Source organism: Leishmania major, chromosome 29 (genome assembly GCF_000002725.2).
Source record: "Leishmania major strain Friedlin complete genome, chromosome 29".
NCBI lineage: Eukaryota > Euglenozoa > Kinetoplastea > Trypanosomatida > Trypanosomatidae > Leishmania > Leishmania major.
Window position 1 is genome coordinate 397,953 of NC_007270.2, and position 22,048 is coordinate 420,000.

General features: G+C 61.4%; 5 protein-coding genes across 5 annotated transcripts; all 5 read left to right on the top strand.

Annotated features, from left to right (window-relative positions):
* Positions 1–2,196, top strand: LMJF_29_1020 (conserved hypothetical protein; the record flags this gene model as incomplete). Its single annotated transcript, XM_003722134.1, has 1 exon — positions 1–2,196. The coding sequence occupies one exon, from the start codon at positions 1–3 to the stop codon at positions 2,194–2,196; it is 2,196 nt and encodes a 731-aa protein (XP_003722182.1).
* A 1,080-nt stretch (positions 2,197–3,276) lies between these two features.
* On the top strand, positions 3,277–3,870 carry LMJF_29_1030 (conserved hypothetical protein; the record flags this gene model as incomplete). Its single annotated transcript, XM_003722135.1, has 1 exon — positions 3,277–3,870. The coding sequence occupies one exon, from the start codon at positions 3,277–3,279 to the stop codon at positions 3,868–3,870; it is 594 nt and encodes a 197-aa protein (XP_003722183.1).
* A 1,825-nt stretch (positions 3,871–5,695) lies between these two features.
* Positions 5,696–11,392, top strand: LMJF_29_1040 (conserved hypothetical protein; the record flags this gene model as incomplete). The annotated part of the gene is made up of 1 exon (XM_003722136.1): positions 5,696–11,392. The coding sequence occupies one exon, from the start codon at positions 5,696–5,698 to the stop codon at positions 11,390–11,392; it is 5,697 nt and encodes a 1,898-aa protein (XP_003722184.1).
* A 2,189-nt stretch (positions 11,393–13,581) lies between these two features.
* Positions 13,582–16,359, top strand: LMJF_29_1050 (putative KU70 protein; the record flags this gene model as incomplete). The annotated part of the gene is made up of 1 exon (XM_003722137.1): positions 13,582–16,359. The coding sequence occupies one exon, from the start codon at positions 13,582–13,584 to the stop codon at positions 16,357–16,359; it is 2,778 nt and encodes a 925-aa protein (XP_003722185.1).
* A 1,825-nt stretch (positions 16,360–18,184) lies between these two features.
* On the top strand, positions 18,185–21,409 carry LMJF_29_1060 (conserved hypothetical protein; the record flags this gene model as incomplete). The annotated part of the gene is made up of 1 exon (XM_003722138.1): positions 18,185–21,409. One exon carries the CDS (start codon positions 18,185–18,187, stop codon positions 21,407–21,409), a length of 3,225 nt encoding a protein of 1,074 aa, XP_003722186.1.
* Positions 21,410–22,048: the final 639 nt, after the last annotated feature.

Here is a 22,048-nt window from a genome sequence, read left to right on the forward strand (position 1 = left end):
ATGCTGCTGTCGACGACACTGATCTGCTTTAGGCCCAGGGGGGCGCGTGGCGTCGGATTATGTTCGCTGCGCCGTCGACTGCGGCATCTTCGTCAGACAAACGGCGCAGCTGTGGGGCAGTTGCAGGAGCGCCGGCGTCTCCAGTATCTTCTGCGCGAGGAGCAGCGCAGCGCCAGCGCTACGAGTAGCAGCAGCGGCGGTGCGTCGGCACCGGGAGTGGCAGCTGCGCAGCTGTGTGCCCTGGAGCTACTGCCCCGCAACGACGCTCTCGAGGCTGCTATTGCGCTGTGCATCAGCGAGAATCGAGATGCCCGGACTGATCTGGAGTTGGTGCGGCGTCTGGTGAACAGCACCTTGCTTTCCTTTGCGTCCCCGGTCTCCAGGCGATGGGACCCGTACGACGTGAAGCCGCAGGTATTCGCTCTAGACAACTACATAGCGCTACCCGTCTTCACGTCGCTCGAATACCTGCGGCTGTTCTGCCAGCGATTCGGGTTTGCGGTGCGCGACCCGAGTGGAGTGCTGTGGGCATCCGGCTCAAGCACCACAGCCTCTGCTGGTGGTGAAGCGCCTATCATGGGTCTGCTGCCCGACACGCTGCTCCAGAGTGAGTGGTGGCAGCAGCGACACGCGCAGCGGCAGGCACGGCCCCCTACCGAGGTGACCATGCAGGAAAGGGACGATGCCGCCGACGGCTCGGCATGGCAGGGGGGTCAGCCAGCTCACGAAAGGGAAGCCAAGGCTGTGCCGGAAGACGGCACAGATGCACACATGCCTGGTAGCGCATGTGTGGCACTGAAGGCGGCAGAGCTCACCGCCCCTGACTTTTCTCCTGGCAGCGACGCAGCACAGGCAGCGCTTCCCACACCGCTTGACGGCACACCCATCAACGTAGATGCGCTGTTCGACGCGATGTTGATGGACGGCCTTGTGGAGAAGGAGCGTGGCACATCGAGTGCGTCTAGTGAGAGGTGTCGAGTTGCACCAGCGAAGAAGGCGGTGCGCACTCGTGCACGTAAGCGCTCACGTGGTGCCGCAAGTAAGGTGCGGGGCATTCGACGCAGGGTAGCGTCATCCAGGCACCATCGCTTCCTCCGCGAACGGCATACCGGGCGGCGTCAGGGGACAGCTGGAGCAGCGAGGGCAATCGCGTCACGTGAGGAGAGCGTAGCGGGCGCGGCGTCGGCGAAGGCGGCGGCGGACGAGGCGAAGGCGGCGGCGGACGAGGCGAAGGCCGCCTACTGGGAATCCGTCGCCCAGACCTCACCTTTCCAAATAAAGCAAGCAACTCCTCTCCCCATGTTCGGGCCTTTCCTGCACCCGTTCCTGATTGGCTACTTTGCAGATGTCTCCACCCTGCTGCACAACGCCTCCATCGTGCCGGAGAAAGTGGACATTGTGCTGAACCCAGCCTCTCCCTTGGAGTTTGTGCTGTCGCGGGCGGCGACGGACCGCGTGCTGCACAAAGAGCAGCTTCTCCATCAGGCTTACCTGAAGGTCGAGAAGGAGCTGCAGCGCGAGTTCAGCGCCTTCTTCGCCGCCTGCTGCCCAGAAGTCATCTCCGCCTCCAGCGCGTGTGTGCCATTGCCCATGAACGTCGATGAAGTGGACGCGGCATGGCAGGCCTCTCAGCGCCCCGTCAACAACGGTCGCCGAAGTTGCACATCGGCTGCCTCGTCGCCGAACGAGCTGCAGGCCTACCGGGAACGGACGCGGCTGCTTCGCGAGGCGGAGTACCGCAACGGTGTCACCTACGAACTTGTTCTTCTCATTCAGAGCACGTCGCTTGAGGAGACCTTCACCAAGATCCAGCAGGCAAAGCATCAGTCGGCCCTGATGGGCCACACGAATCTGGATGTGCTGCCCGAGATTGCCGCCGCTCCACATGTGCGCGAGATGGCGCACCACTTTTACGACGGCGCCAGCGAGCGGGAGAAGAGGTTGATGCAGCGGGAGATCGCCGCCCAGTATGAGCGGAGCTTGGGCGACAAGAGTCTTGGCGATGGCGCTGCCGAGAGTGACAGCGTGGCAGCCGCACAGGTTTTCGGGCACATGGGTGTATTTGTGCGGCGAGGGGCACCTCGCACCATTAATGTGGCTCAGTCGGCTGACTCATACTTCCACGTCCCCACCAACGCCTACACGGAGGCGCACGCGGTCTTTACGGAGGACCTTAAGGTGAATCGCGGACAGTGACCGGGAAGGAGAGCGAGAGAGGGACCATGTCGCCAGTAGAGGAGCACCACTCCAACACTCCTGTGCAGCCACCTCTTCGACGGCCTTGATGGTCCTCGCGGGCGTCACTCTTTTCTTCGCTTGCTTGCTTGCCTTGTGTCTTCTCGTTGTTCACAGAAATCGATGGGGCTTCAGTAACACCACGCTGCCCTCATTCACGTGGCTTGGCACGCATGGACGCACGTACACATAGCACTCGACCGGTGAGTTGTCACGTCCGGGAGCGCTGTCCGCTGATGGTGACGCTGACAACACGAGGTCTGGGTACGGTCTGCAAAGCAAGGCGGGAGAGAGGAGGAGGGCGCACGAGATCATGTGCTGTCGTCAGGCTGAACCTCCGTGGTGCCACGTCTCGGAGATGCTCAAATTCGCTTATTTTCTTTTTCTTCTGCGCATCTTCGGCGTATTTACGCGATGCGCACTTGCGCTTCAACCCTCTCCCATCTCTGCGCTCAAGGCCCTCTTCGTGGGAGCATGCATGTGACCTTGCACGCCCTCGTACGTTTCTGTGCCCACGTTGCCTCCTCTCTGCGCAGCGGACAGGCGACGCTTCATCCTTCTCTCCCATTGCGTTTTTCTCATCCTTTACGTCTCCCCTCTGCACGTTTCTCTCACTCTACAGGAGTGCTTTCTCTGGCTTTACCTGTGATGCAACACACCCACATACACACACTCACACACACGTACTCAAGCATCTATCGACGCTTCACGGCACGTTTACGGCTTTCCGACAGCACCTGTTATACTCAAGGAAGCACACACACACACACACAATCGATTTGCTTCTCGATTCACTCGCCACTCTCTCTCTCTCTCTCCGAAACCTCTGCTCTTCTCGGTGCGCCGTCGTCCAGCAGCTTCTCAGCCACTTCTCCTGCGTATAGGGTGCGGACGGCTTCTTCTTGCAATCGTCTCCCTGACGGCCACAAGCACTTCAGGAAGTATATATATATATATATATATATATATTGGGCTCTGTCCCGCATTAGCTTGGGAGCTTCTGCAGACTTACCGTGGAACGTCCGCATACACCGCGTTAGGATGACGGCTACGGAGTACCAGAAGCTGATCGGCGAGCGCCGCCTTTCCCCGGAGGAGGAGGAGAACCTCGTGCAGCGCCTGTACTTTCGGCAGATGAAGCTGACGGAGCAGCGCGAGGAGGAGCGCCGCGCCATCCTGGAGCGGACACGCGCACAGATGCAGAAGCACATTTCAAAGGATGAGGAGGGCCGCTTGGTAAGCCGCATGTATGATCAACAGGTGGAGCGCTTCGCCAACTCCAAAGCTGAGAGAGATCGCAAGTTGGAGGAGGAGATGCACAAGAATGATAAGAAGATGGACTCCAGCGAGATCGATGACCAGGTGCGCCGCATCTACGAGGAGGAGCTCAAGAGGAGCCAGGCGCGGCGCGAGGAGCTGTACTCGCGCTACATGCCCACCGCAGAGGCAAAGAAGATTGGCAAGAAGGAGCTGAAGGGGTGCGTGGAGCGTCTTTCGCACGTGGACTGGGAGAAGCGCGACGAGGAGCTTTTCAAGAAGTACGTCTATCCGTACGACCCAAAGACGACGAAGATCTCCCGCGACGACGAGCAGGCGATGGCGAACCGCCTCTCAACAACGAAGGGGGCGGGCTAAACTGCCCTACTAGTGCCTCTACCCCATTTGATAGCGAGGGTGAGGCACATGTGCTTACGCAAGTGTTTGGCGGAGCTGCGCGAGAGCACGATCCCCACACGGTACGTAGCGTCTTTTAGTATTTAGGGTTTTAGAAATTCCCGCTTGCACCTGCATGTGCACGAAGGTGTGGTGGGGCGAAGCGTGCCGACGTCGAGAGCTTGGGGAGGGGAGGAGAAGGCGAGACCTTCAGTTGCCGAAGAAGCTCTGCGCTGTTATATATGTACATGTATATTGAACCTTGTCGTTGGCTGGATACACTGTTTTCTTATTCACCCCCTCCTCTGTGCGCAGAGGACGCGGCTTTTCTTCACCTGCGCGTACGCTCGTGCTTTCCTGCCCCCCTTTCTCCTCCGCTGTGCTTGGCGTCGTCTTGTCGAGTGCTTAGGGGCGGTCGTCTCATTTCCTTTCCTGTGTCCTTTACCTCATCTCTCTCTGTGAGTGTTCGCTCCTTGCTGGTATTTGGAATGCTTGTGTCTGTGTGGGTGTCTGTTGTGGAGGTGCAGTGGCTGTTGTGGGCCTTCTCGGACTGATTTGCCTGGTACCCCCCTCCCCCTTCCCAAGGGAAGGCAGCAACAACAGAACGGCGATGTAAAGCATATACAGCTGTTGCAGGGTGTCTCTCTTTCTCTTTCTTTTTCCTTTCCTGCTCAGGTGAAGTGAATCGGCGCACGCTCTCCGTGGGTGTGCGCGCATCTCCGAGTTTCAGTGCACCAGGTAATGCAGGGCGGGCTGAAGAGATGCGTGTTGTTTCCCTCATTATGGCCTTCACCACGGTCTCGTGAGTGTCGTCACGTGCCTGACCAATGGCAGGTGACACCGTGCATGAGAAAACGCAAGCAAAGCAATGAGCGGCACACGCTGGTGCACCACAGACAAGACTGAGATGTGGTTTACTCTTCCCCCACATGGTTGCGTCTGTCACACCATGCTCTCTAACGACCAGCGCCCACCACCCTTCTGCGGTCGACCACCCGCGCGGGTGCGGGCTGTCGTATGCGCTACATCGCCCTGCGCATTGAAAGTCTTGAGAAAAGAGGGACGGCGTGGAAAACGCTCGCATGCACACGCCCGCTCCCAGACTCCATGGACCTCTCTGAGAGCCGCCTCTGCAAAAGAGTTGCTGGTTCAATACCGCTTGCCGAGTCTGCGAGACGGCATCGATGGTGCGCATGAGTGACACCCAGGAGAGGGCGCATTTGCTTTTCCACGCTCTCTGCTCGGATCCCTCTCCTGCTTCTTTTCTCCGCATCCGCCCCTCACAACTTCAAGCCTGGAAGACGACGACGTGCCAACGCATAAAAGCGTATACGTATATGTGTGTGTGTGTGTGTGTGCAGATCTTTGCAGTGCATCCCCAGCCGCTACCCCAACGCACCTCGCTACTCTTTCACTAAGCGCCCTCGCTCGAAGGCACCGGCGCGGAATCTTCATACTTGAACCGAATTGAGAGAGTGACCACCGATACGCTGGCTAGTCGGGTCGTCTTCTCCCTCGCCAACAGACGCCACCCCACACCCCTCTGCGTCTTTTGCTGTCTCCTTTCTTTTCGCGTGCTGTAGCTAGATCGTCTACAAGTCGCGTATCCCTACTCTTGTTTGGCTCATCAAGGTCTTTTGCCATTCACTGCGCGCGGCCCCGCGGCAGCGCGGACGACTGTATTCCCTCCCATACACGGGCACCGACCGAGGCCTCGGGGCAGAAGGTCTGCCTCCGGCTGCTTAGACGACGCTTTCTTTTTCACCTGCTTTTGTTTTTCTCTCTCCACTTGTGTCCTCTTCCACCGATGCTCACGGCAGTTAGACCTGGCGCCGCAGGCATTAACCAGCACGCGCCCCAACACGCCGGCGATGCCGCACGCCGCCGCCAGAGCGCGTGGCGCACGAGCCACCGCCGCTCCAGCGCATTCGGTGGTGGAAACACGCATTCCAGCAGCCGCGACAGCGCCATCGAGGTCCATGGGATTTCTATTGACCGCCTTACGTACATTAGCACGGCCCTTGATGCCCTGCCAGGAGTGGCGCTGCGGGAGTACTTCGTCCCTATTGTGCGACTCAAGAAGCAGCTCCTTTTGCGCCAGCGCAACGTCCTTCAACGATTCCCGTCGCGAGACACCGTCGAAGGTGCGGCAGCGTATGCGAAGATGGTGACGGACGCACTGATGTCGCTGACCCGGGCACTCAACACGGCTGGGGGAGACCTGATGCTGGACGGAGGCACGGCTACTCTGTCTTTAGAGCCGAAGGACGTCATTGCTTGCTTGAAGGACAAAGTCGCCCCCGTCAGCGTTGAGGCTGGAGGGGTGCTGGTCTACCCCCGCGAGCCGCCCGAGGCGTCGTTTGTGTACATTATCGTAACAGGAACTGTGTCCGCGACCTTTTTCCAGCCACAGACGCAAGCGCAGTCACCGGCGCCTCAGCACCAACGCCATGGTGGCGGCTTTGGAGTGCGCAGGGAGCGACGGATGTACTTCACCTCGGCCAAGGATGTGGTGCGCCTGTGCGGCGGTGGCCTCGCGCCAGAAGTGACGTTCGCCATAGACGACTATCCAGCGACGGATTCGATCGGATACAACAGCTCCGCCGTCGCCGGCGGCGGCGGAACGAACGTGGATGGCGCGTCCATGTCCAACGTAACAACTGCGATCCAGCGCTCGCTGCGACGAGCCAGCCGCACCGCCGGGCAGCCAACGCTACGGCCCACCCGCACAGAGCAGGTGTGTGGCCCGGCAGTGCTGGGAGCCGGCGAGGCTCTTGGACTGGCGCCATTCAAGTACGTGTGCTACACCGTCTCGACCACCTCTGTCGTTGCGCCAGCGTCAGGGAGCGCGTCGGCTGCGTCGAAGGGCGCAAAAGGCGACGGGGGAGCAACGTACGTGGAGTTCGTCGACGCCTTCCGAATCCGCACGAGCGATGTGCACGCCGCTGTCATCGACATCGCTGCCCAGCAGCGGGCGGAGCGGCTGCAGCATTCTCCGAACCTGTACGTGCCGTGGTGCGCCGCCGCACCGGGCGAAGTTGTGCCGCGTGGGGCCGCCCGCACCGTCGCCGATTTCATCGTAGCCGCTCGGCACCGCACCCTCTACAGCGACTATGCCGCCACAGAGCTGCTAGTTCGGCAGAGCTGGCTGCTGCAGGACGCTGCGGCGCATACGATTCGCGCATTGATGCCGCACATGGTGCCACGCACATACATGCCTGGCGAGGTGATGGCTTGCCCGCACACGCCTGGATCCCTTCGGCAGCTGTGCTTCCTGCGGCGCGGCCGTCTGAACGTTTTCGTGGTCCCGAAGAGCGGCATCACTCCGGTATTGCTGATGAAAGGGGAGTCACCGGATGTTTTGGTGACGTCGCGCTTCTCACGCGACGGGTGCGGCTGCTGGTGCTTAAGAGAGACACCCACAGCCCAGCCAGCGGAGGTGGTGGAATCGGGAGCCTCCTTTGGCGAGCTATCGGTGCTTTTCCACGAGCCGCGCCATTGCATACTGCGGGCAGACACGGTGTGTGATGTGTGGTGCCTGCCGCGCCAAAATTTCGCCGCGTTGATGCAGCGTGATGCCGCCCTGCGTGATGGGCTGCTACGGAAGGCGGCGGTTCTCCGCGTGGAGTGGATGGGCGAACAGCGCTTCACGCGCGCCCTGGCGCAACAGCTGCGGGCCGGCTCCGAGCTACTGAAGCCCCTCCCTGATATTGCCATTCGCCTCATCCAGGAGCGGCTCGAGCCGGTCATCTACACACCGGGGTCGCTTGTAGCGAGCACGTCGACGAGGTGCACCGAAATGACCTTCATCATGCGCGGCACCGTGTCGACAATTTGTGAAGGTGTTGCTACATACGGCCCAGGGGACGTGCTGGGCGAGGGATGCCTGATCCCGCATCGATGGCCGTTGGGGCTTGCTGCGCGCACGATGGTGGAGGGTTGGCGAATCAAGGTGAAGAGTCTCATCGACGCACTCCGGCGGATGGACTTGCTGTACCGGTACTCGGGTCTAGTCACGAGCCAAACGCCGCAGCTCATGAAGCAAATCTTCGGTACCCCACAACCAGAGATCGAGGTGGACACTGTTGGTCGGCAGCGCATGCCGATGGTGGGGGCACCTCCCGGAGGCAGTACCAGCTACCTCATGTACGGCCGTGCGGTGTGCGAGGTGCAGCTGAAGGCGCTGTGCTTCCTCTATCGCGACTATGTACGGTGGGAGGACATCAGCTACTTGAGCACGGGTCGTGGGGCCGACAGGTCAGGCGCGGCACTTCCGCAGACGGCTCTCGACGCTGTTGCTCATGACGTGGCCATCAGCCGCCTTAGCGGGCGAAAAGGTCAGCAGGTGTCTGTTGCGCTGTGCCAGCTCCAACAGCGTCGAGGTGCTGGTGAACCCGGCGGCAAGCATCGGAAGACTGTAAGCGACATCTCTGCTGTCACCGCTGGCTCTGCGACTACCACCGCCGCTCTGCCCAGGCTAAATGACACTCCTGCCGCTGCAGGGTCCGAGCGCAACACCGCTCGAGCCAATAATGGATGGCGCCAGCCCACGCGCCCGCCGCGGGTCGGTGGCTGCGGTGTTCCCGGGCAGCGGTTAGCAAACACCGGCGCCTTCCTGGTGAACCAGGCTTTCCTCGGTAAGGAAGTGCCATCGAAGGCCGCGACACTTGTTCACGGCCGCCGCAGCCACCTAGCGCTGCCGCCTCGCCTGCATCGCATGGTGCGCCTGCTTGAGGAGCGCGACCGCACCTGGACGGCTGAGCAGTGCCACGAGGCGGCTCTCGCGCAGGAGATCAATCAGCGCGACGCTGCCATCTGGAATCGAGCCGCGCTGCGGTCCAAGGCGACGGCAAGCACATCACCGCCCGAGAGCAAGCCATCCCGCTTGGAGACAGAGGCAGCAACTGTGACAGCCGTGTCCGTCCCACGTACCGCTGCAAGCGTTCTCTCTGACACCAGCCCCGCTCCTGTGCACATCTTCCTTCAGGGCGAGAGGCCGAGGTACGAGTTGGCTCTTAGCGAGGCCATCGCCGTCGGCTACGTCATGCAGATGCCTGACATCGCCCACATCCAGCACTCAGTCTCGATGGTGGACCCGGACGTCGCGCTCGGGCCGCTGGCGCAGCGGGGACGCCGGCACCTCATGTCCGTCACCCCCAACGACCGCTACACGAAGCACAACTTTCTTTTCGCGGCTGCAGATCTCGAAGACGGCAACTCTGCTGAGACGCAGCAGAAGGCTGCGGAGGTCCAGGCGGAGGCGCAGCTGCGTAGCAAGACACGGAAACTGTTCAGCATGATGCGAACTGCTGTGGCGTCCCGCATGGACACCGAGGCGGCGGCTACGTCAGCGGAATTCTTTCACCCATCAGCAGTTTCGGACGAGTACAGCCCCACTGCTGGCAGTGCTGTGGCTTCACCGCCTGACACACTGATGTTGTTGAATGAGTCGCAGGTGCAGCTGCTAGACGGCGACGCTGAAGGGCTGGCGAACTCTTCTGCAGCCGCCTTTACCCCGTCGCCGGATCGCCCTGGGCAGCAGCAGGCACTCCGATTGAGCCCCGGCATTGCCGCCCGCGCCGACTCGATGGCGACGCAGTCGTCCTTGTGCGGCTCTCCGAGCAAAAGCAGCTGCCAGAAAAAAGAGGAGGCGTTCCAGCGGTTGGTGCACCGGGACCCAGCGCAGGCGATCGAACTGCTGTGCAAACACTATGGCATCCCTTGGAGCTTCGCGTGGGCTAACCCGCAGTTCGACATGGCGCCACCAGCGCAGCAAGTCAGGGACGGGCGCAGCGGCAGCGGCTCCGGCTCTATGACGTCGCCAGCGGCCACATCGGCGGAGTCGCAGCGGCGTGCGCAGCAGCTGCAAAGACCCGGCCTTCTTGAGAGGCTAGAGGCGGCGGCCACGGCTAGCATGCTGAGTGCTACTGCCACGGGCGGGCTGTCGCCGTCTCTGCTGGCGCCGTCGCTGCAGCTGAGTGGAAGTGCGACGGACGCGGAGGCGCCGCAAAGAAGCGAGGCTGGCACCGAGGACGGCGGCGCTCTTCTCATGGACAACAGGGTGCTGTCCTACCCGCAGCTGGTGCGGGCCACGGCGCGGGATCGCTGGCACAGCGCCAATTGCCTCACTGCCGGGAGTGCGCCACCGTTCACGTCGGAAGCGCCGGCGCCGCTGCTGCTGCAGAAAGTGGCCGATGCGAGTGCGGCGACCCCGAGTGTCACTGCGAAGGCGGCTGTGCCCGGTGCGGGTCTTGTGGAGCACTTCTACCGAGGCAGCCAGCGATGCAGAGCTCCTGCCCTCTTCGTGGAGGGCTACGGGCCGCTGCAGCCAGTGCCGGAGTACTTGGTAGAGTACCCGCCCACTATCCACGCCAGCGCCGTTGGCTGCGGTGAGCCGTACGTGGGCAACGTCAGTATAGACCGTGCTGGCGGGAATGGGGCACGTTTTTCGCGCCCGCCCACATCGATGGCAGCCGCTGCGGCTCTGCGCCGCAGCGCCTCACGTCAAGGTGGCCTGAGCGGCTCTTTCTGCGGCGGAGATGGCAGTCACCAGCGCTACCCCTTCCGCTGCGGCAGCTCCTCGCCGTCCGGCAATGCAGGGAAGATGGACCCACGGAAGGAGGAGTTCACCATGCCGGACGCCGAGGCCACCGAGATGCTCATCCGCCGCATCCAACGCGACGTGGACGGGCTGAACGAGGTGGCGAAGGAGCAGCGGCGTGAGCGCGATCGGGCACACACGCGCGACGGCCGCGCAGGCAGGTATCTGACGGCGCTGGAGGCGACCCTTGGCAAGCCCAACAAGGAGGAGCTGGAGCTGCTGGAGGCGTGGCGGATGCAGTATCGATACATAGGCAACGGACCGCTGCGTCGCGCCTCGCTCCCCGTTGCGCTGCGCGCTGAGGCCGGTCAGGACTACATGAAGCAAGAGCTGGAGTACCTGGCTGATGCTCCTGCCCCAATGGATGATCCGGTGTGGCGCTACACGTCTGGCGTGCAGGAATGGCAGGACCAGCAAGCCGGCACTGAAGAGGGAACTTCTCTCTTCTCTGGCGCACTAGCGGCAACGGGGTCTGGGGCCGATGAGTTTGGTGGCGGCGCCGCCTCTGCACTGGACGGGCCACGGCGTGTGGTGGCCACCATCGGCTCGGTAAGCGTGGGCTTTACCCCCGCTCCCCTGCAGAGTCCAGCTGTGCACCTGAGTCCCGGCGACTACGAGGCGTGGGTGCGCCAGCGCGAGGACTTCTTCGCCGCGTACAAGCGCCTCCTGGATAGACACGGCGAGGAGGGCACGCGGGGAGGGCGGGCTGCCGAGCCTGCAGCACCGCTGGCGGTTCCGAAGCCGCGCTTCACCCCAGCGCCGCCGTCACCGAGGCTGTGGTCGACGCCCACTACCCCGGCTCCTTCCCAGACACCGCCGTCCGAAGCGCCCGCCGAGCAACCGGCCGATTTTCGAATTATCATGGACCCCCACTCAGAGGACAGCGACGCCGACGAGGGGTAGAGCGATGTCACGGCCTGCGCGCCGCTGGCTGATCGACCAGCAATGCCGCCGGTGCTGCCGCTTCCAGCCGCTTAGACTCCGCCCACTCCCTTCAGTGCGGCAGGGACGGGCATCGGATCGGCGTTTGAGCTACTGGTGACGTCTCCTGTCGTTGCACTTCAAGTGGTGCTCAGCAAGGCAGATGCGGCGTTCACACGCTTCACGGACGGCAACTGATACCTGCAAGGTGCGAGCGCAAGTAGGGTGGGGAGGGATGGGGGGATGGCGCCACTCCACCGTGACTCGGCATTTGAGATCTGCGTCGCGTCTCCCGCCCTTCTGGGAGGGGCAGAGCTCGTGTGTGTTGCCGGTGGTAAAGGGGGGAGGGGAGGACCGGCTCTTCTTTCATGTATATCCTCTCCCCTCTCACACTGCCGCTCTTGCGCCTCTCTCTGTATTTGTGTCGGTGCATGCGTGCGCTGCCGCAGCGATGCTGTGTCGACTACAGCTTGCGTTTCACGTTTGGCCTTCACAGACACACGTTGGGGTGGTGGTGGGCATTCCTACACCCTCCTCTTGTGTGCGTGTGTCCTCCCTTAGATAACTACAACCTTTAGAAGCTGTTCGGCTGTCCTGTTTTTCTACTTGGCTCTTCCTCTTCCATTGGCACGACTACGGTTACCAGATGACGTGTCCTGTACCACCATCGCAGGCTCCTTCTAGTACAGCCCCTCCCCCCATTCCCCCCTCCCATTCGGGCGCGGGCTGTTTGCGTATGTATAGTTCTCTCCCTTCGGTCGGATGCTGCGAAGGGACTTGTGTGCTTGTTTGGTGTTCTCGTCTTTGTGGACTCCGTCATCTCGCTCGCCATCTGGTTAGTATCATTACTTTCTGTGCGTGTGTTTGTGTGGGCCTCGCCAGAGCGCGGTTAGTGCTCTAACGCCGTTGCGGGAGCCCCACCACTATCACCACCATCTCCCCCCGCTCCCCGGGCCATTGCCGGTGTGTGTGTGTGTGTGTGTCAGTGGAGGTTGGCAGTAGAGGAGGAGGAGGAGGAGGAGGAGAGGGGGGCGAGGAGTTCCGACAACGAGGTTAAAGCGCACGAGATGTTGTTGCTCGAATGGCGGTCAGCAACTTTAATGCTGCCAAGCGTGGCAATCAAGGCAGTCCCGCAAATCGGAGGTAACGGCACGTGGGCAAATGGTGCGCGCAGGTGAGCACCTCCTGTGCAGGCTTCTGCGCCTTTCTTCCGACTCTGTGCAACATGCTCGTTTCGCCCTTGCCACTCTCTCCCCCCTCCCTCCTTGTGTGTACGTGATCATACTTGGCACACACACACACACACATACACATACACATACATACACACATACACACATACACATACACAAACACATGCGCAGTGAACATTCTCGGCTGTTTTCGGCTCACGTATCGGTGGCAGCGCAGAGGCACGGCTCTGTGAGCGGCAGTCGGCGACAAAGGATCACAACAGTAAGAAGGACAATACCGACACCGAGGAAGCGCTCGGTCACAGAGGGGAGGGAGAGGAGGCGGCACAGAAAGGCCGATTCTGTACAGCAAAGAGTGCCAGCCCTCATCGCCGCGCACTGTGTGACATCTCTCTGTCCTTGATGACACACGCAATACTCGCTCTGGGCGGTCGTCCCCCTCTCCGTCTTACAGGAATGACGCGAAATTGTAGGGGGAGTCTCACCGGAGCATTCGTGGGCAGTTTTTTGTCCGAGGGTTTGCGCTTCGGTGTGTACGCCTTCTGCAATCGTCTAGCGGCGGCACGGCCCGTGTAGCTCCTTGAATCTGTCTTCCGTTCTGTTGATTTCGTACGCTGCTGCTCTTCTCCCTCGCTCCTGCGCTCCCTTGCTTTATTAGGGACTACACCCTGCTTAGCGATCTCTTCCTGGTGAGAGCAAAACTTTCATTTTTGCGCGCGCAGCTGCATGCGAACAGAGGCTACAACACGGTGGCCCCTAAGGATCAGGGACGGCACGCTCCTAGCTAGTCCACGACACCACACGAGCCAGCTGTGGCACGGACAGCTATTGGCTTCTTTTCCCTCGCTGCGCCTTATCGTTGCCGATTCATAGCGGTCCCCGCATAGATTTCAACACAACCACACACACACACACACACATACACCACACGCAGCGTATCTCATCTCTCCATTCTTTACAGCGCGCCCTCAGCTCACCATGGATGAATTTGCAGAGTGGGGCGAGGGCACGACTGGTGTCGTTGCAGCAGACAGCACCTACGCCGATGGGTTCGACCTCGATGAGTGTCATGAGCAGCTGTGGCAGCGCAATCAGCGCGATGCCGTTGTGTGCCTCGTTGATTGCAACGAGGGCATGTTCGGAGTGCTGCCAGCTGGCGAGTCGGCGAAGACGACGCAGTCTGGTAAGAACGGGACGGGTGCACCGACGCACACTCGTGGTGTCACGAAACCCGCACTGCTCACCACTGGCCAGGAGGCAGCTATGAGTAATGGTGCTGCGGGGGGCTCGAACGCCGCCGTCGGCTCGTCCCCTTCTTTCTTCTCCATGACGATGCAGTGCATCCTCGCGCTGCTGAAAGAGAAGATGGTGTGTGGCAGCAAGGACGTCGTGGCGATCGTGTTGTACAACACACGAATGTCAGCCCCCTCGACGGGCTTCCGCGGGGTCTACGTGATGCAGGAAGTCACTCGCATCGGCACGGGATGCGTGCAGAAAGTGGAGCAGCTGGAGGCAGCTGGTGCTCCCGGATCCGCCGCGTACGAGGAGTTTGAGGCGCGCATCGGTCACTGGCCCACTGCATCGACATCCCCTGCTCTCGCCGCGGCGTCTTCGGCTAGCGGTCGCGCAGAGCCGAGGGCTGCTCTTCCGGCAGCTTCGGCCGCCTTTCCCGCATTCAAGTTCAGCGAAGCGCTCTGGGAGGCGCAGCGCATCTTGCTGAGCCTCCGCAGCGTGCAGGCTATTCGCCATCGGCGGCTCTTCGTCTTCACAAACCGCGACGACCCGAGCGGTGGGGACGCGCAGGAGTGGAACCTGTGCCGCAGCCGCGCATGCGACCTAGGCAAGGAAGGCGTCGTGCTTGAAGTTTTCGGCTTCGGCAACGCCGGCAGCGGTGGCAGCTCTGCGAGTCCGCTCTTTGCTGTTTCCAACCAGCGTGGTCAGTCGCTTGACCCTGCCGCAGCCACTGCGGACACCACTATCCGCCAGAGCGGATCTGGTCAGTCAGACTCGCCGTCTCCGGCCCCAACGGGCTTTGTGCAAGACTTCTTCTGGGGTCCATTACTGAGAGAGATACAGACGGCCGCTGCGCAATTTCGTGCCAGTGGTGACATCGACGATTTGGCGGCGCTGGCTGAGGCCCGCGGTGAGGCTTTCGTGAGCGGCGGTGAGGGTGCGATCTACATGCATGCTGGCGCTGGAGCGCTACAGCAGCTGCTCGGCTCTGTCGTGCGTCGCGCACATCCGCAGCGGCCCTTTCGGCACTGCCTGCTCCGCATCGGCGGCTTCTCTGGAACGAGCACTGCTCTGTCTACGACGGCAGCGGCAGCGACAGCGAGAGATGAAGAGGAGGCGTCGCGCGTTGCTGCCGTGCCGCGGATGGCTGTGAGTCTGTACGCTCCTCTCATGCGCGCTCGCCTTCCGCAGCGAGAGTGGCTGGATGGGCGCACGAACCGCATGCTGCGCCGCGTCGTTCACCTAAATGCGCGTACCACCGCAGCTGGTCAGGACAGCGATGACGCCGGTGCGGGGCACAACGAAGGGGACAGCGGCAGCCCCACAAAACCGCTGCAGCGCCTCCACAACGAGAAGAATTGCACGAGTGAGTCGATGATGAGGCAGGAAGACGTGCATCCCAACGATCTTTGCTACTACGCACCCATCGGCAAGGAGCGCGTCTACTTTACCAGCGAGGAGCGCAAGAGAATTGTGGAGGTGGCGGCAACCGGGACGGAGCCGGGCTTCACGGTGTTGCTATTCAAGGATCTCGTTGACGCTGTGAAGCGGGAGCATGTGGTGCGACGAAGCTCTTTCCTTCATTCGTGCGTGCAGCGCGGCGGTGCCCACTCGCATCGCGTGTTTGTCCTTTTCGTGCGTCGGCTGCGTGCAAAGCAGAAGGTTGCGATTGCACAATATTGCAGCTCCATCACCACAGCGCCGCGTCTTGTGGCTCTGGTCCCATCGCCAGACCTCACAGCGCATCCGGAGAAGCGCGATCAGGTGCCGGTGGATGGGATGGGGCTCTATGTGGTGCCTCTTCCCTACGCCGAGGAGCTGCGCGCCGTGCCAGAGCTGCGCACGTGCACGCGCGTCAACAAACACGCCACCCCTGTACTGGCAGACAGCTCCGTTGATCCAGCGCACCTCGAACTTGCCAAACAGCTTGTGAGTGCACTGACGGTGTCCTACCAAGTAGATGCCGTGTTCAATCCCGCGCTCCAGCGGCAGTACCGCCAACTGCAAGAGCTCGCCCGACGGCTCTTCCCGCTGGCAGACAATCCCCTGCACTCGGGCGGCGGGACTGCTTTGGCGAAGGCAGGGGAGGAGGGCCCTTCTACGGATGGAGCAGCGAAGATGGCGCCGCAGGAGCTGGACAGCGCCCTCCCCGACTACGAGGGCATGCAAAGCTTCGCAGCGCTCTTCCAGAGCTTCAACAAGGAGGTGCTGGGAAAGGACTACGACGCTTTCCGGTACTGCCCGCAGCCGCGCGTGGCAGGCTCGGTGACGCGCCGCCCGCGCGACAGCGCAGCGGGGGCCGTGGAGGCAGCAGGGCCGACGGCAGCCTCCGCCGAAGAGGACGGCGGCCATGTGCCCATCGAGCAGCTGATTTGCCGCGCTGCCGCTGAAAATGCGTGGGATGGCTTGATCATACCTCAACTCAAGGAGTACCTGGCGACTGCGAACGTGAGCTCCGGCGGGGCAAGACGCAAGGCAGACCTGATCGAACTCGTCAAGCAACATTTTCCGCTGCCATCCTAAGAACAGTAAAGTGACATCAGGGGATGGCAACGTTTTGGTTGCTGGTGAGACTTCTGTTGCGCCTCTGCAGTTTCTCTGCCCCCCTCCCCCGGCGTTCTTGAAGCGGTCGCTGTCTCTCGCATATATATATATATATATATATATACAGCTCTGTGCTCCTCTCGTCGTTTTCCTTTTCTATCGAGTCTGCTCGCTGCTACCTTGGCAGCCATTCGGTGCGCGCCTCGTCTGTTTTCCTCGTCTCCGCCGCTGCTGCGTCTCTTCGATGCTTTCGCTCAGAGAAGAAGCTTTGATCTCCAACGTTACCTCGCCCTTCACGACCACTGCGCTGCCACAGGCACGCACACATACACACACACACATCCATACATTCGAAAAAGAGTGACAGTGACGATGTTGGTCTCGTTGGCGGCTGCAGCAAAAGCTTGTCAAATGGAGGCTGTGAGGAAAGAGGGTGGCAGTGTCACAGCACACAGCAGCAGCGACGTGCAGTCCACCTACCCATGGTGTGTCTCCCCGCTAACGCCTAGGAGTCTGCCAACGATTGGAGGCGGCCGCGCATAGACTGTATCCGCATGCATGTCATCTGTGCATGTCGCACAGCGTGGCGGGGATGGCACTCTCGCCTCACATGTGTCTCGCCCTTCCCTCCCCCGTTACGACACACGCGCGCACACCATGCGAATGCCTTTTGGTGACTTTCCACCTCTTTCTCTGTGGGTGCATATGACACACTCACCGCACCCCTTCCCTTGCTGTCTACCCGCCTTCTTCAACCCGCTCTCTTCTGTCCCGACGCCTTGAATCCACATTCACACACACGCGCGGGGGCGCGTTTCTTGTTTTATTCTTGGAGATCTCTTCTGTGTTTGTCCCCCGCCATCTTTGCATGGGATACTGTTGTCTTACTCTGCCTCACCCGCCACGGACGTAGCTAGCTGTTTTGTGGTAAGGGGTGGGTGGGCGAGTGGGGAGTGGAGCTGGTCACACGCAGAGGCCTCAACGAGGCCGATCCGCTACTCTTCGTGTGTCTTCTCCCGGCTCTTATTTCTTTGAATTTCAGCTTCGGGATCCACTCGAGCGCGTGCGTGTGTGTCGCTCTCTCCCTCTATCCTCGTCTCTGTTGATGTCTTTGTGATTCGAAAAACGTTCCGCTACGTGTTTGCCGCCTCCCCTCTTCGAACCCTCTCTCAGGCACCGCACTAGGCAGAGACACGAGCCCATCGATCTCCTCGCTACCCGTAGACGAACACACGCGCGCATGTGGACATAGAGGACGCCTTTTTCACGTAAACGCACGTGCTCTGGCACAACTCTGTCTTTCTCCCCCCAAACGCTGTTAGTTGCCCTCACACTATTGCGGCTTCTCCCCTTCTAGCTACGATGATGAGCATGGTATGCACAAGGGCTTCCTATACCCGCATCCTGCGTCTTTGACTTGCCACGCTACTTTTCGTGCGCGTGGGGGATCGGCCTGGCTTTGTTGTCGCTTTGTTCGGCTCTTGGCTGGTTGTCACTTGAGCAACGTCACTTGCTTGTTTGTAGGTGTGTGCAGGTGTACGTGTCTGCGGCTGAGGCGTGGCCCTTTCCCCATTTTGTTCGTTTAGGTGTTTCGATTTCTTTCCCCAACTTTTACATTTTCTGCCATCCTCCTTCTTCTCCTCCCCTGTCCCCTTTCATTCTGACCCGCTTCATTGGGGCCCTCCGTTGCTGGTTCGATACGTGTCTCGCCCTTGCGCGTGTGTGTGTGTGCGTGCGTGTGTCCTCCGTCTTGCTTTTTGCCCCCTTCTCTTCGTTTTCTTGTTTCTCTTTCTGCTAGCCGCAAATGCATGAACCTCGAGCGCCCAACGCGCACACCCGCGCCGCATCGCCGCCCCCGGCGAGTCCTCATCCCCTTCCTCTTCTGCCAGGCGTCTTTACCGCCCAGCAGGCGGAGGAGAGTGTGGAGCTCATTCAGCGGGAGCTCTCGCGACTTTTGCGGGCGTGCGAGTACAGGGAGCAGCACCCTTACGACGTCTTCAACGGGAGAGGGGATAGCAGCCGCGGCGCAGCAACGCCGCGCAGTACCGGCAGCAGCAACGGCACCTCTTCGCGGTTCGCGTCGGCGTTGGCATCGCATAGACGTGACCCAACGGCGCCCTTGCTGTCGGATGCAGACCCGTTGCTCCAGCTGGCCCAGTCCACCAGTGCTTTCTCTTTCCCACTCGACCCTCATCGCAGCGATGCCGCCGAAGCAGCGTTCTTCTCGGTTGCCGGGGCTGGTGCAGCGGCTAACGCCGCACCCTCGGTGACGAATCTCAGCGGCGCTTCTTTCTCCGCCTTCGAAAGGCGGCGCATTGCACATCTCCTGGGTCGTGTGGCGCTAGAGATCGCCGCTGTCTGGACGTACGTCCGTCGAAGCGAGCCGCTGTGCGGGACCTCACCAGGGGACCCCACCGCGCCAGTTTCGTCTGTCCGAACAACACGCAGGACAGCGCGGCTGTCGAGTGACCGCAGCACGGCCGCCCCGGCAGCATCGCCGTTAGCTCCGGCGTCTTTGAACGCTGACGGCGGTGATGGGCGTGCCGCAATGACAGTCAACGTCACAGGCGAGGAGCCTGGAGTCCCGACACCTACGGTGCTGCAGAGCGCTGTGTTGGGTGAGACAGCCGAGGAGCGGCAAGACGCATGTGACGGCGATCCTGCACCGCAGATTACAGCCCTGAGTGCACTGATTGAGGCTGCTGCTGCTATCCAACGCGCTCTCAAGATGGCAGGTGGCGGCGGCGGGGGTGATCACGTTGCCTCAGCAGAAAGTGCCGGTGCAGCAGCAGCACGCAGTGTGAGCGCGAACACGCTTCTGGGGGCTGCTCAAGCAGCATCGCTAACATTCAGCAGTTTTCCTTTTGACGGCGTCAGAGCGCCCATTCAGGAAGCTGCGGGCGTCGGTGCTGGTAAGCAGTCTCGCCGCAGCTCCGCCGGCGTCGATACGTCCTCTGCTGTCGCGGGGGTATCGCAAGCCCCGCCGTCAGCCCTCACCGGAGGTCGGACCTCCGCAAGAGAGGCTGCTGAGCAGCACAGCGGAGAAGGCGAGTCGAACCCGCTCGCAATGCCTAACGCTACCGTTGTGCGCCAGGCACCCAGCGGTGGCAGCCCAGTGAAGCGGGGTAGCACTGCATCATCTTCTATTCCTTCCTACCTGCGCGCCTATGTATTCGAGGAGGGTGCTGACGACTGTGCTGACGAGATGGACAACTTCGGTGAGGGGAACGGCGTTAGTGGAAACAAAGGGGCCAGGGCGGTGCTGGCGAATGCAGACAAGAGCGTGTCTCGTTCCATCAGCGCAGGTAGTGCCAATGCGTGCTCCCTTTCGCGAGCCAGTGAACTGCCTGCCACCTCGCACGACGACGGCTATAGGACACGGCCGTCCTCAGCTCGCTCTGCCGTGGAGCACCCTGCCCGAGCAAGCCACCTCAGTCCCGCGGCGACCGTCACCAGGCCAAGCTTACTGGGCTCAGCAGGTGTCTCTCTCACGGCACCGACACACGCCGGTGGCAGTGGAGGCGCGGCCACTAGCGTGGCCGCTCTCGTGGACGCCGATCCAGTCTCCCACTGCTCGTCGCTGCGCATTCAACGCGCCCTCTCGGCCTTGTCGCTGCAGTCCGCCTCCCTCGCGAGCTCGCCGCTGCGGGAGCCTCAGCTCAGCACGCAGCAATCGCAGGTGTGCAGTGGTGGGAGTGCAAGCAGCCATCCGAACGCAAGCGTATCGCAACGGTCACCAGACTCGGCGGAGATGTCGTCGGCTGCGGCGGCCGCCTACTTGCGCAGCACGAGCCTGTTTCGTCGACCACACCGGCTAGAAGTCCCGGTGAGCCGGACGCAGTCACTGCGCCGTGCGACGTCGATTTCGTCTCCGATGTCGGTGGAAGGGATCAGTCTCGGGTCTGCCCCTGGGGCGGTGTACTACAACGGCACGCCGGCGATGGCCTCCGGCGCGTGTGGCAACTCCTTCGCTGCATCGTCTCACATGACGAAGAGCAATAGTGGTCTGCAGCTCAGCAGCGGCGGCGTTGGCGTCTTAGGAGCGTCGCCGGGCTTTAACAGCTTTTTTCCAGTGGCGATGGGTGCCAGCGCCACTGTGGACTCCCCACACTCGTCGGTTGCAGGGTTGCATTTCAAGCGGGTCATCTCGCTGGACTCCGAGGGTGAGTTGTGGCCGCAGGGCTGGCTTGCCGACTCCTTGGAGATGAGTCCGCAAAAGGTGACGCCTCTTCTGGGGCGACCATCGGCGTCCGCCATGGAGGCGACTCTCTCCTCATCCCCGCTGTCGCAAGACGCGGGACTGGCGACCGCCACAGGAAGCCACAGCGCTCGTCACGGCGCTTTGAAGTCCCCATCGGAGGGCCAGTCTGGGGGAGTGATACCTGTCGCCACATCTTTGTCGGGCCACCGCAGCTCCGCGCTGCCGCCAGGGAGGACGGAGCTCCCGCGCAGCCGCAATGCGCTAAGCCGCCGCGGCACACCGAAACCCGCTGTTTCAAGTGCGTCAACGGTGACGGTGCCGTCTGCCGTGCTCGGCAGCTCGTCCTCTCAGCAGCGTCCAGTCGCTCTCTTGTCCCCCGTGCACTTCAGCTCGTCTCCTCAAAGACGCACTCACCGCTCTGTTGCAGGGCCGACAGTCTTCGCGCCGGCACCGGGCACCGCTGGCGGTGGCTTAGCAGCTGACGGGCTCACGCCGTGCTTGTACCACGTAGAAGATGAGATCCTCAAAGAATTCCTGCGCTGCGTGCACGATCTCACACGGACCAGCCTCACCGACGCCGAGTTCGACTCCCTTAAACTCTGTTACTTCCTCCCTGGTGTGTCGCTGGTGACATCGACGGGCACAGCTCGGCCACCGTCGTCTTCGCCGCCGCCCACTGCACTGCCGTTGCCTCTGTTCGAGGGGGGTGAGCTGGTGCCTCTGCACCGCAGCAGCCTTGATGTGTTTTGTTCTCTTATTCGAGAGCGATTGGTGGCGGTGTGCCGCAGTCTCCGCATTTCTACCGCCCCTTACTTGGCATTGCTGTAAGCTGAGCTGCACTCCACAAGGATGCATCTCTCTCTCTCTATATATATAGAGAGAGAGGGCTAAAGTATGGGGCGAGAGGGGATGGGGAGCAACGACGCCCTCTGGCGTGGCGTGCGCGTATCGGCGCAGAACTCGAGTACGTCATCGTATTCGCTTACAAGCACATTTCCTCGACCCTACAGCTATGCCGACTACAGAGCTCTGTATGCGTGGCCGCTGCTATGGCAGCAGTAAGGACACACGAGGCATGGTGCATACATGCGGTTTGTGCGTCTGCGGGCCGCTTGACACTCTCTCTACGGGTGCTCATCTCGCACACATCACTGCATGTATGCCAATGCGCTCTCAGCTCTGACGAGGCCACAGATTCATCGCACCATCTACCGCCGAGCGGGAGAAAAGAACGCGACAGGAGCGCTGCGACAGACGGACGCACACAGAGAGGAGTGTCTCTCCCTCCTCTCTCCGTCTCTGTTCAAAGCCGCTGTAGCTCCATCGTCTCCCTCCCCTCCTCTGAATGAAGTGCAGTGGGGACGCTTTCACCTTTCCAGCTGCCTCTCTGCAGACTAGTAGGTGTTTCCATCTCTCTCCTTCCTTTCATTTCGCTGCCCGAGCGCCGCTCGTGGTCATCAGCGGCTC